We start from the raw sequence: 13,253 nt of genomic DNA, 5'->3' as shown, positions 1-13,253 counted from the left end.
GAGCCTGCTCCGTTGTCAGCACCAACAGTAACATCACTGTCACACGTTGGCTTGACAGTTCAGTCATCCACATGGCATCAACCTGTGCAGGTCAGTCCCCTGAAGACACGGCCCAAAGATGGTTGAAGAAAGAACAAACCATGGTCAGTGTCCAAAGACCATACTCGGTGGCCCTTTATAACCAACACATGGGTGGAGTGGATCTCGTTGACCAGTGTGTGGCAATGTATCCCCACAGACGTAGAAACAAGCGATGGTACATCAGAGTGTTCTTTCATTTTTGGATGTGACTGTTGTAAATGCCTGGCAACTCTACCTGATGTCTGGATTGGAAAAGATGAATCTCCTCATCTTCAAAGCTTCTGTGGCCTGTGCGCTGATAAATTCTGGCTCCACTCAGCAAAAAAGAAAAGGAAGACCCAGTGGAGTCCAACCTCCAGCAAAGTGCAGAGTAGTGACCAAAGTACCCAATGAAGTCAGGTTCGGAACAGGAAATCACTGGCCCGAGCTCACCCAAGTCAAAAATGCAAACAGATGCCATGACGCTGCATGCACAAGGAAGACCAAATACATCTGCATGCAGTGCCATGTGGCACTGTGTCCTGGATGCTTTGCCAATTTTCATGTTGCCTAGGAGTTAGAAAAATGAGTTAGGAAAGAAGTTAGAAGAGGAGTTCTGGAGATACAGCTGTTTGATGAAGATTGTTCTCTTGGTTTGGATTAACTGAAGGGCTATAGTATGTTAGAGTGTATGTAAGCATGTTCAAGTGCTTTTTAAAGCCCACATTGAAATATGTGGTCATGGATTCATAATAAAACTCAGATGAAATTATTCTTCAGTCAAGTTCAGAGTGTTCAATGTTGAGTGCTGAAACGCATGTAGTCCACGTAGTGGACATTTCTGTAACTTCCTGGAAAAATAAAATTTTTGAAAAATAAGTTCATATTTGTTTTTTTCATGCCCTAAGAAGAGTATAAAGACATCAAAAAAAATCTTGACTCAAGGATTCATAATTCATGCATCAGAGGGTTAAGGGGCTCGTCTTGCTGCTAAGAACATCAGCATCACTAACAGCATTAGAATTACAGAAATCTGTTTAATTGGCTAACCTTAAAAGTGATCAGTGATAATTGTAGTTTACTGCATTTTGTGAACAAACAGAACTCTAAGATTAAACTCATAGCTTCAGATTGTAGCTGTGGCAACAAAGCAATCTAACTATGATGATTGTTCTTTGCACTTTTACAAAGTGAACTTGCCGGCTCCTTAAAATCTTACATTTAAATGTGAAACAATTTACAATCTGTTAATATGTCTGTGCTGGAATTAGGGGTTGCACAAACTAGTCCACTAGTCGGTTCTTTACTCTGCAATGACTTTACCAGGCTAGTCAACTAGTCCTAATCACGTGACAAAACTGATTTTTTCAGATTGTTTCTTGTTCTTTTAATTCTGCATCATAGACTTGGTAAAAGTGTTTTTTCTAATCAATATTTGCTGTGACTATAGCTGATAAAGCCTCCAAGTTGATGTGAAGCATTTTGTCATCGCGACCAGTCGACTTCAACTCAACTTTTATCATGTTGTAGTTGACCTTAAAAAATATGAAGTTGTTCAACCCCTATGCTAGAACTATTGTATTAAATCAAATTGAACAGCTTTGACATTTTCAATAGACAAATGGTAGATTTCTATATCTGTTGTCTATATTAAAATAAATATTGGCATTTATCGGGTTCTTTAAGGCCATGGGGCCTGAAACGGCTGCTGATTTAATTTGGATTTAACAGAAGTGCAAATAATTGATATTTATTTTAATTGTATATATATATATATATATATATATATATATATATATATATATATATATATAAAAATCCCTTCTCACCCACTGCGGGTGGTTCTTATCCTCTGAGCTGGGGTCCTCTATCAGAGGCCTGAGAGCTTGAGGGTCCTGCGCAGTATCTTGGCTGTGAGAATGCAGAGTGTGTGCAAAGCAGTGATCACAGCAAAAGGTTGCTACTTTGAAGAAACTACAATATAAGGCGTATTTTCGGTTATTTAATACTTCTTTGTTTAGTAAGAACAAAGAAGAAGGCATCATAGTTTTGATGCCTTCAGTGTGAATCTACAATGTCAGTAATCATAAAAATAAAGGAAATTCATTGAATGAAAAGGTCACAGCATCAGGTGTGTCCAAACCTTTGGTCTGTACTGTATATATGTTGTTTATCAGACTATAGTTGTGGATTTAAGTATTGTCAGCATTGTCTTCTAATAACATAATTACTGAGTAATATTTTAACATTTCCTGTCAATTGGACATTTTTAACACAAAACCACAGTGGGCCGCTGGTGGGCTCCCTCGACGCCCTAACAAGCTTTCTGGGTGAAATCCTGAATACAGAGTTCATTTACATGTAGCTCCAGTCAAATTTACTTCTATTCCAATTAAAACTTTGTCCACTCAGTCATGTCATGTTTTGTTTCCACCTAAGCCTAACGGCTCATGAACCTCAACAACTGCTGTGACAGATTTTGCTAGCATACTAACTTTTTTTATAGAGATAATGGAATATATTTTTCCATGCTGAAAAAAGCTGTGGTTCAAGATCCTCTTTTATTTTACATGAAGTAAATACAGTTTTGTTTTCTTTTGTTAGCTCAGCTTTGATATGTTGTGACTAATGAGTCAGACAGAATTGTCTGTTGTGCAGGGCTGGTTTGTCCTTTTTTCTGTGCTTTTGTGGGAATGTTATGCAAACCTTTATCTGCTGTAGCCTTCCTGATACAAACTGTGAAAAGTCTAAGTTGGTCTGATTGATGTTTGTTTTGTGCAATTTTACAGTGGAACAGAATAACTGCTGGCAATTGGATTCAGTTTCAAAAGTTCAGCCCTCTGCTTCCATGTTCCCTGACATCCATAGTGCCTCCAGCATGGAGATGCTGGTTGGCAGCCAGAAGAGGAAGGCTCGGAAGTCCAGAATTACACACTTGGTGCGCACGGCCGATGGCAGTGTTTCTGCAGCTGATGGTGAGTTCTCAGGTGTTTCATTTATGAATCATTGTGCTGATGGTCTGGGATTTTAACTTTTAACTTGACCAGCAAGAGGAAAGAAAATGGACTTGTGTTATTGGACTGAGGATTTTCTAGTCATTTAAATAATAATTTTAAAAAGTCAGTGTTGAACACTTGTGATTAATCAGTGTGATTTTCGCAAGTTCTTTTATTTGATGAACACTGTTAACAGACAAGAGCGACAGTGGGCGCCTCCCCTGACCAGCTTTTACTGTGCTAAATTGCCATTGGCTTGCTTAGTCAGGAGTGTTCACCGGGCTCTATGTGGCAACTGGTGGCAAACTGTTGTAACTGCAGTTAAATGCATCTGAGTTCGAGTAGAAGTGCAGCTAAAGAGTATAATCTTTAAATAAGTCTTTAAATAAAGTAAGAAAAATGGGGGGAGTGTAATTATTTCTGATGTCCATTTTGTCACATCAGCATAAATACTGTTGGATTAAATGTAAATTTGAGGCTTCACTATGATTTATGTACTACACTATAAAGTAACCTTTAGCTGTTTCAAGAAACCCGTTTCTTACATATGTTCTCCCTAAACCATCAAATAAGTGAAATGTGTGTTTTGCTAATTTTTAGATATGTTCATATGACTTTTGTCTTATTTATTTATTTATTTATTTTACAGAAAACAAAGCTAGGAATCTAAACCAGGGACAGGATAAGAAGCCATTAAACCAACCGAATTTATGCAATGAAAAACAGTGCTACAGCAGTCCCACAGCAGAGGAAACTGGGCTAAACCCCTTACCACAAGAGTTACCTGCTTTCTTCAGTTTGGCAGCCCTTGCTGAGGTAGCAGCCATGGAAAATGTTCACAGGTAAGAGCTTAGGCTTTCCTCATATACTGTTCAGTAGATGGATAACAACATGAGGTGTTTTGGTGGGCTTGTAATGCTTGTCCTGTCTCATGTCCATATTTCAGAGGCCAGAGAAGCTTAGCTCAAAGCCAGAAGAAAGAACTTGCACAAACTCCAGTTCTCATATCCTGCGCTGATCAGTGAAGTGATACTGCTGCTTCTGGAAGAAGATGACATGAACAGTAGTTGTGAAACTTTGCTTTCCTGAGAGGTCATTTGCTTGGAAGACTTGGACAAACTCCAGACTCTGATTTTGCTTGAATCTAATATATGGGGAAAGAGACCCTCTCCTCTTCTCCCGCCTGCCCCTTCTCTGTTGGTGTCTCAGTGTTTCATCCTGAGTCTCTGTTAGGCTTCAGGTAGAATGCTTGTACCTGCATTGGTCTGGTAGAAAAGGGAGAATTTTCTCCCAGATGCAGATTTTCTCAAAGGATAGCTTTGTGTCTTCAATGGCTGATGTACTTGACATTCAGTGAATTCCCTAAATAAGTGGTGGTCAGTACAGTCCAGTTGTTGAGAAACAAGTAGAGCAGGTAAGGTGGACTTTCAGGTAGACTGTTTTCTCAAACGCACTCGCTGCTTTGAGAAAAATGGTCATAAGAACATTGGAGCTGTTGGTCTGTTGTCGAGCAGCAGGCCAATAGCTCCTGTGTTATGCAAACTAAAATCATCCCTTTGTCAATAATTTTTGGATATAAAGGGGGCCATTTATATACTTCCATCACAGTTTCACATACATCACAACTTGAAGAGAGAGCTTTTAGGTTTTGGAAGGAGCTTTTTGATTGCTTCTTAGTTTTCAGTATCTGCTGCTCAGAAGATCTTCAGCTTGGGCAGAAAAAAGGATTTGAGGATTTGGTTTATCTGTCAGGAATCCTCAGTGATCCTACAATTATTGCAAGCTGTTGCTGCTGTGTACTGCAATGTGACACGGATCACTCCCAACAGCCACATGCACACAAGATCCATCTACACTGATGTGTTCCATCTGTATGGAAATGAAGACATCAACAATGGCACATTTTGTGGCTGCAGTCACTATGTACTGTTTAACACGGCCACTGAAAAGAAACACCTACTATATTTACACCTGATTAGTCTGTGCAAAAAAAAAAAAAAAACAAGCTTTCCTCAAAAAATTTTTAAAGGTGGTTCTGATAGATTTGTTGTATACTGTTATAAGGAAGCCATTTTGGAGGTTAAGTTTGACTGAAAAGACCTAATTTTTGAAACAGGGCTGTGAAAGTGCTTTTGACTTGCAGTCATGTTTGTTGTTTTTTACCTAATGAATAGTTCCTGTACCTCTCTGAACACATTTGTATGTGAAAAGCTTCTTTGCCTCCAGCTTCATCCCAAAATAACTTTTAACCAGGGTAAATGATCATGACAGACTTCCTTTATGTTACTCTTGCAAACAATTTATTTTTTACATATTTGTTAAAACTGTCATTATGTTGTGACAGTATGGTATGAGACAAATAATGTGTGAAAAAAAGAAGGCAGTTCTTCAGCCTTCTCCCAGTGCAAACTACAGAAATACACAGCTCTGTCAAAAACAACCAATTAGAGCCTGAGGGAGGGTCTTAGTGCTGTCAAACACTAGTGTATGCACTGCGCTCCCCCCTGTCCCCTTGCTCTCAACTATGCTCCAACTTGTCCCTGTCAGACCACCTATGATGGCAGATGGCACGGTTAGGTTAGTTGTTTTTTCGCCATCAGCACCATGAGCACGAGGTTGATATGTTACATGATTGATAACTGTTGATATATATATTGATATACAAAATATATACTGATGTCGCTAAGACCTTCCTCCTGGCTCTAATTGGTTGTTTCTACTTGAGAGCCCTGCATTTCTTCAGACAGCAACAGTAACTGTCTGAGTAGGGAGGAGGTGGAGAAGATCAATCTTTTCACTGGCTCATAGTGTACTGTCAGGACATACTGACAGTTTCAACAAATATTTAAAAAACTGTTTTTTCATATAAAAAGACAGCCCAGTTTTAACAACTATTTATTTTGGTGGTATACTAATTAACTAATTAATTAGTCTCCTACTATGTACTATCAATGAGCATTTTATATTTATGAGAAGATATTTTAGTTTAAGCAAAGTTTGTGTCAACTAATGTTGGACTGAATGTTAAGAGAAATGTATTCCCCTATATCTGAACTAGAGTTCATAATAGCAGAGGACTTGCTATTGTTTAATTTTCTCTTCAGCATCCCTGGAAGCCGGCTTCTCAGACCTAAAATCTAGCCTTAACTCTCCCATCTGCATGCTGTTTGCCACCACAAAGTCCTGAAGGAGATTTGTTATCTCAGTTTTAGTATATTTAAACAGTGGAATGCAGTTTTCTCACTACTTGAGAAAAAGATTTTAATTTCTTGTCTGCATAATTTCCACAGAGTATTCACTGCTTGTGTATTCAGTTTCAAACTGCACACATTTGAAATCAAAATGATGAAATTTAAATTCCACATGGAAGAGGAAAGCAATGCCCCAACTAGCCACAGGGTTCTTCTACCACAGTTGTGTCTTTGACATTCTGGATCAAGTTAGCTGTAGTTTCCACATGAAAAAACAGCAGTCTGCACTGTGAGGCAAGTTTTAGTGGCCTTTTGAGGCATCTTCAGGTTCAGTTCATGATTTTGCCTTCTTGTCATCGGTATGCTTGAAATCTTCCCTATTCAAAAGCAGCAGAATTCCACCAATCAGTACACATAACAGGGAAAATGAATAAAATAGACAGCGATATACAACTGTCATCGGGCTTTAGCAGAAACAATTTAAGGTTTGCTCTTTTCTATTAATAGTTTTTTCAGGGCCTAAATCATGGGTCTGCAACGTATTGCTCCTGAGCTGCATTTGGCACTTTGGACATTCCAAAATGGCTTCATAACTTTGGTTAAAGTTATATGTAGATTTTGCAGTTGAAGGTTATGTTAACTCACTGCTGACTGGTCTCTCCAAATTGCTCTTAGTGTGGGTGTGGATAATTGTTCATCTTATGGATGAACATACGGACATATTGCCCAGTGAGGGACTGGAGATCTGTCCAGGGCATACTCTGCCCCTTGCCCAGTAGCTATATTTCCATTACAAATGGACACAAATCTTTGTCTATATAACATAAAAAACCCACAATTTTATAATTGTGTTGTTTCCATTAAATAAGAAATTAAATTTAAATCTTATGTGAATAAGTTTTTAATAACTTCCAACAAGTTATTAAAAGTTATGTCAGTGAAGGATGTAAACAATTAATTGAAATGTAATCATAATTTAACCATGGCCCTAGCCAATTAGTTTATCCTCAGCAGCTAAGGACTGCTGCAGATAACTACCAGGTCTCTCTGTGCAGTACAAGTGAATGGAGATGATGGATAAATGCAACAGAATTAGTAAATTAAACGTTTATTTTATTAGATTATCATCATTATGTATCACGCATCTTTTGGCACAAGTTGTTTTTTAAGTTATTTTACAACTTAAAAATGGAAATAAAATTGTGGTTCTTTAAAAATTACAACAAATGTCAAAATACATATTTATTGAACAAAGTAGGTGGTCTTTTTTCAAAGTTCTTATTTGGACTGATGGCAAAAATAGCTTCTTGGATTTTAAAGTTGCATTCGCCTGACATAGACTGGAGAAGATCTTTTGCAGTCCTACTATGATAAGTAAATATTTAATACTTTAATAAGTGGCAAGAGACCAAAAGAACCTAAACATACACATTTAATTTTTTTTAATAGTATCTAATGAAAAAAATTTACTTGTGCCTTTATATCTCATAATAAGTGATACATTTAGGAATAATAAATATAGCTTTAGCTGTGCAGTGGTTCATTCATTTCATGCATCCATTTTTTTGCATTGTTTCTTTTATGCTAAATTGCTTTTTGGCTTTATTTAATTTTGTTTTATGTTATTATTTATCATGTCAGTCCAACTCTCCTTGTTTTAGATGTACAGTAAGTGTTGATGTGATCAAGTCAGTCTTATACCAGTAAACATCATCCTTACTGTTTGGGTTAGTTTTACCCAATCTACTGAAGAAACATGTTTTATAGTGTAGGGTTGTTTTTAAGTATCAAGATCCAGTGTTTGTTTAGTCTGACTTGTTTCATAATACAAAAGCTAGCTTGGGCTAGTGGAGGCAAGGCATGTAGCTGATTCCTGTTTTTGTTGCTCAAAGTATATATGCATATATATATATATATATATATATATATATATATATATATATATATATATATATATATATATATATGTATATATATTTGTATATGTAAACAGTACTCGATAAGAGTCATTTCATTCCAAAGTCCCTGTTTTTATTTCAGCAATGCAGGTTGTTGTCTTCCCAGATTTTCTGGAATCTTCACAAGCTCATTGATACAGACAGGAAAAAAAAACTGTGTGCAGTTTTTACCATGACCAACAGCCACACCTCCTTCCCCTGGAGCCCTTTGTTCCTCTTTGTGTAGACCAATACTTCCATGACCACATTCTAGATAAAATTTTACTGTAATTTAGATAGATTATGGGTTTTTTTCTATTTTATTTAATATTGTTTCTTTTTTTTTTATATAAAAAAAAGTTGAGGCTGGTTAATACAGTGCATAAACAATACATGAGTCCTGTTAGCCCTGCAGCTGGTGTATGTCTTAAAAATGCTTTTTGCTATGGAATGTGACACAAAATGGGTTTTAGAAACCCTTTTTGATTTCTTAAATCACAATGTTCAGATCTGATAATAATGTTTGTTCATGTCTTTGTTAGTCTGCAAATAACACTGTACTGCAATCAACTGGGAATTGCTCATTTGGGTTTAAAATACAACAGAGTAGCACAATAGACAACATAAAACCAAACTACAGTCTGTCATAATCTTAATAAGAATTGGTATATGGAAATGTATATTTTCAGGTGTAAGAAACTTCCATCATTGAAACAGAATTGAAAAACGTCTGCGCTTTTGTTTTGTTGGAAATAAGGAGTCCCCTGCGCCTGTGTGTCCACATTTACCCTCAACACCCTATCTTCTTAAAGGAATATACCTCCTTACAGCAAGTGAGTTTATTGACATTTGCCAAAGAAAATGAATAGTATCGTTCAAAGGGAAATCCTGTTGGAGGAAATACAAATCATGCTAGCGTAACTGTTGCACTGGAATTTTTAGGTGTTTGAATCTTCAGGTAACATTGTCAGTACAATTCATTGTGATTATCTACTAAAATTATGTTTATTTTTTAATTCAGAGTTTGACTCAACTTCAACACAAGGAATATAAAGTATTTGCACCTTATGACCCAAACCAAAATTATCATGGTCGTTAAACAAAAAATAAATAAAATATTTCATCCACTCAATATAGTTTGGAAATTGCTCCTTGTACCTAAACATCCAGTAATAACTGCACATCTACAGACTAGTCCTTCATCCTCTTGACTTTTCTATTTATAAATGCTTCTTTAAGGTTCAAAATTATTATATTAATTACAAAGATTAATAACTATAATGCCCTTTTGTGCTAGTACTGTCTTCTTGAATGTAATCATTTTCTACTTATATTTTTCTAATTCAGCCTTGATTGTACCGTAGGTATGCTATGACGGTATACTGTTGCTTCTGTGCATATTTTGTTCTGACAATTATTGTAAGGACAGCTGCTGCACTGTGAATTTGGTGGAAGTGTGATGAGTACGCCCAAACGACTTCTTGGAGCATGTGAGGATTCATGAAACTGACAACTATTGACTGTTGCATTGAGTTTTGGGGTAATCTTTCTCTGGTTTGGTTTGAATGTGGGGACAATCCTGCAAGTAGAATATTTGTGTGTGAGTTTTAGCTTATTTATAGCTCTTCAAAGTTTAGTCAAATTTCAAACAGAGAAAAAGCATTATATGTATTAGCTTATCATGTATGAGATCATTCGTCCTTAACTAGAATGTAGATTACACCTTCCTTATTTTAACCTAAGTTTGCAATGATGGTTTTCAATGCCTACCTAACTGATAAATTGTAGCTCAATTGACATTATTAACCATGTGCTTGCCATACATTATGTAAACAATGTTCTTCATGATGTGCTACTTTGATTGTTAAAGCCCAATTTGTTTAGTGCTGCCTTGCCTTACTGTATTCCTATTGTATTGTGGGATTCCCCTTCTCCTTATCAAGCCCACATTGCTGTCAGAACACTGTTTGATGACACAACTATTCCTTGTACAACACCTATTAAAATAACTTCTGTTAAACCTGTCTGTGTGTGAAAGAAATTTTATGTATCTATATCAATTGTCGTGGCCATTTATGTAAAATTTTGTGAATTATAATTTGTAACAATTTAGTTTTCTTTTTTTGGGTAGTTAAAATATATTTAAGTTGATTTAGAATCAACATTTGTAATAATTTTTGTATTTGGAATTGTTTAGAGTAAGACTATGTTAATTGTTAGACCCTCCCATTAATTTGAGTAATTAAAAACACACCGGGTGCTGGGTGGGGGAGAAATTTGTTTGGTAAATCTCTGGTGTGTTGAGGGGAGGTTGTAAATGATTTTTTGACCACTTTTCTGGAGCATTTTTGTTGGACACCTTTTTAAGATTAATTTTCATTTTGACTACGTTTATCATGTATGAGACTTTATTTATTTATTTTCTGTCACTATTTTTTTCCAAGAAATAAATTATATTTTTTACAAACATTCCAGAAGTGCGTTCAAATCACACCGCCTCTTAACACCCACAGCCTTGGTTGGAAATTTTGTTTTTTTGGAGAAATAGAAGGCCGTGACATCAGTTTTATTTGATTTTGTTTTGGTAACTGTTGGTTAAGGCTGAAGTATGTAACTTACAAAAAAAGGTATTTTGCAGACTTCTTAAAACTATCACTGTATCATAACAGTATAATATGAGACTGATAATCTGAAAATTATCAGATGGAGCTCCATCAATTTTCCTCGTGTATACTCTAACACATACACCAGGTGTGTATGTCTAACATACATATCTAATATGCCACACATATCTTAAAGCTCTAGACTAAAAAGTATAGAGCTCTGGTGAATGTATACCTAAGAAGTCTAGATCTCAGAAAATTAGGGATAAGGTAAAAGGATCAGGTGGAGACAGTCCTAGCCTGTTTGGCACCCTGGTCGAACCGCCTTTCCGGCACTGCCCTCCCCCTCCACAAAGTTGTTGATGCAGGTGGGAGGTCTGGGGCGTTGCAGGCCGTTGGGATGAGGATGGTTTGCATTAAGCACTACTGACATTCAGATCCTCTGAACGGGTTCGGGGGGGATTTGAGGGGCAATGGGGGTGCACTTATGTCGTTGCTGTCCAGGTCGGTTGCCAATGTCACCCATATCAGAACCCGCCACTGGCCTCGTGATGAAGAGATATCAAATAGGTTATTTCTAAGCCAAATAACCTATTTTAATAATCCCTCAGATTGATTGCATTCCAGAGAGATGATTCCACTTTAAAACCCTGGTTTGAAAGGGTGGCAGGGGTGGAGGGAACTCATCAGGGCCAGGTAGACTTCCTGGAAAAATTAGTTTACAAACTTAAAGAAGGTATCTTGTATCAGAAGAAGGGAAAGTATGAAGTTTCAGGCACAAAGTTATGGAGCTGGATAATTGGATTACCTGGGTCGGCCATATGATTTTTTCACAAGACACTCAGTAGAATCAGCAGCTATTTTGTTTGGCCTTCCTGTGAGATGTTGACTTGAGGTAAATTATTCAGTGAATGTCAGCTACAACCACTACCAATCACTGAAACAGCTTGTGTGGGCTCATTAGAAAGGAGATTTAATGATCTCCTTTCTAATGACGACAGGTCGTCATTGGTAATATTTAGATATTACTAATATCTGAGGTCTTTGCACTCAGACCTATTGATATCTGTCATGTTGCTAACTCATACCTTTCAAGTCTCACATTTAACTAACATATTTTACCTCTCTGTCTCAGCGTGCCCCCTTATTAGCATTTTCCCATAAATTTCCCATATTAGAATAATTATGTCAACACCCTTCCTCCTGCAGCTTTTCTCTAGAGTAGGAATTTCTAAAAAAAAAAGTCTTACAGATTGTGGGACAAACATTTTGTCCAAATTAATGCAACAGGTTTACATGTTGCTATAGGAAGTAAGGGACTTTTCACCCCCAATTAGACGGGCTTGTGGAATAATATAAACACTCTCAAAACTATGCTGCACAAGTTTTGTTTCTGACACAAGTTACCTGTTTGCTTGTCAGGAGGTTCCACAGATTTCTCACACTTCAAACTATCTATGGCTGCCAAGTAAGACACCCTTGGCAGTCCTACTGCTGATCTGCAGTAGGACTGCAGGTAAGACCCAATGTCAGAGGATGAAAACAATGAAGCATTTTGGGCAATGTGAGAGCTAAATTTCTCTAAGAGAGAGAGATAGCAGGAAATGGCATTATTTGCACAAGACAACATAAAAGCAACCCAACAACATAAGAAGACCTGATATGATCAGAAGGTCAGAAACAAAAGGTTCTGTTACTGTGTCCCGCCATCAGTAACAAGCTGCTGATGTAATACTTACAATGTGATTACAGTAAGTAGAACTCACAATAAGACCAGTGCTAGGGGCAGCTACGGGACTAGTGAAATGTGTGGGTGTATTAATGACCACAGGCCAGAAAATACTATTTCATAATATTTTGCTTAATCCTTGTTTTGACATTTAAACCTAATGTTAGGTATTAAAGATTATTATTTATTCAATCTAAGTTATTTAATTTCCAGTTAATACTGTTAATATACTTTGATTTCCAGTTTTTTATATTTTAAGTCTATTTGAATTACTTAGTATTGTTTTCAAGAAGTTAAGGTTTTTAATTTACTGTTTTAATCATTTGTTTTTATTTTTTGTTTTTATGTTTACATTTCATCATACACTAATACAATGACTATTGAATGTGGTTTGAAGAAAAAAAACAATAAAATACAACAGAAAACAATTCACCAAAAGACTGAATAACCTGTGCTTTAAATGTCATGTCTTTTCTCTCTGATTATTCTGAAGGGTTAATCCTGTTTCTCTGACTCCACTCTTTTCAGCAGCAAACATGGGTAGGTCATACCAGTTTGGATGATCCAGCAGAGGGAGTAGCAGAATCCCAAGGGTGCCTTGGGGTACAGGTCGCCATCTTGTTTCTCACTCAGAGAAACCAACTCAGCAATCACTGGGAATTTCCTGGTCCAATTTTCCAGCAGAACCTTAAAGGTCTGGTTTAATATTCAACAAAGCATAAAAATTTGCTTAGCTT

The 13,253-nt window shown here is 36.7% G+C and overlaps 1 protein-coding gene across 4 annotated transcripts in view; it reads left to right on the top strand.

Annotated features, from left to right (window-relative positions):
* The window catches only part of LOC129354016 (HMG box transcription factor BBX), a 33,059-nt gene extending 24,921 nt beyond the window's left edge, over positions 1 to 8,138 (top strand). For all 4 annotated transcript variants that reach the window (XM_055023501.1, XM_055023502.1, XM_055023500.1 and 1 more), the window contains 3 exons: positions 2,850 to 3,035; positions 3,706 to 3,898; positions 4,003 to 8,138. In XM_055023501.1, coding sequence (XP_054879476.1) covers positions 2,850 to 3,035; positions 3,706 to 3,898; positions 4,003 to 4,081 — 458 coding nt within the window. In that variant the 3' untranslated portion in view covers positions 4,082 to 8,138. The remainder of the gene's footprint in view (positions 1 to 2,849; positions 3,036 to 3,705; positions 3,899 to 4,002) is intronic.
* The last annotated feature ends 5,115 nt before the right edge of the window (positions 8,139 to 13,253 follow it).

This window comes from Poeciliopsis prolifica, unplaced genomic scaffold (assembly GCF_027474105.1).
Source record: "Poeciliopsis prolifica strain line A6 unplaced genomic scaffold, Auburn_PproV2 SCAFFOLD101, whole genome shotgun sequence".
Taxonomy (NCBI): Eukaryota; Metazoa; Chordata; class Actinopteri; order Cyprinodontiformes; family Poeciliidae; genus Poeciliopsis; species Poeciliopsis prolifica.
This window is presented reverse-complemented; position numbering and strand designations above follow the sequence as displayed.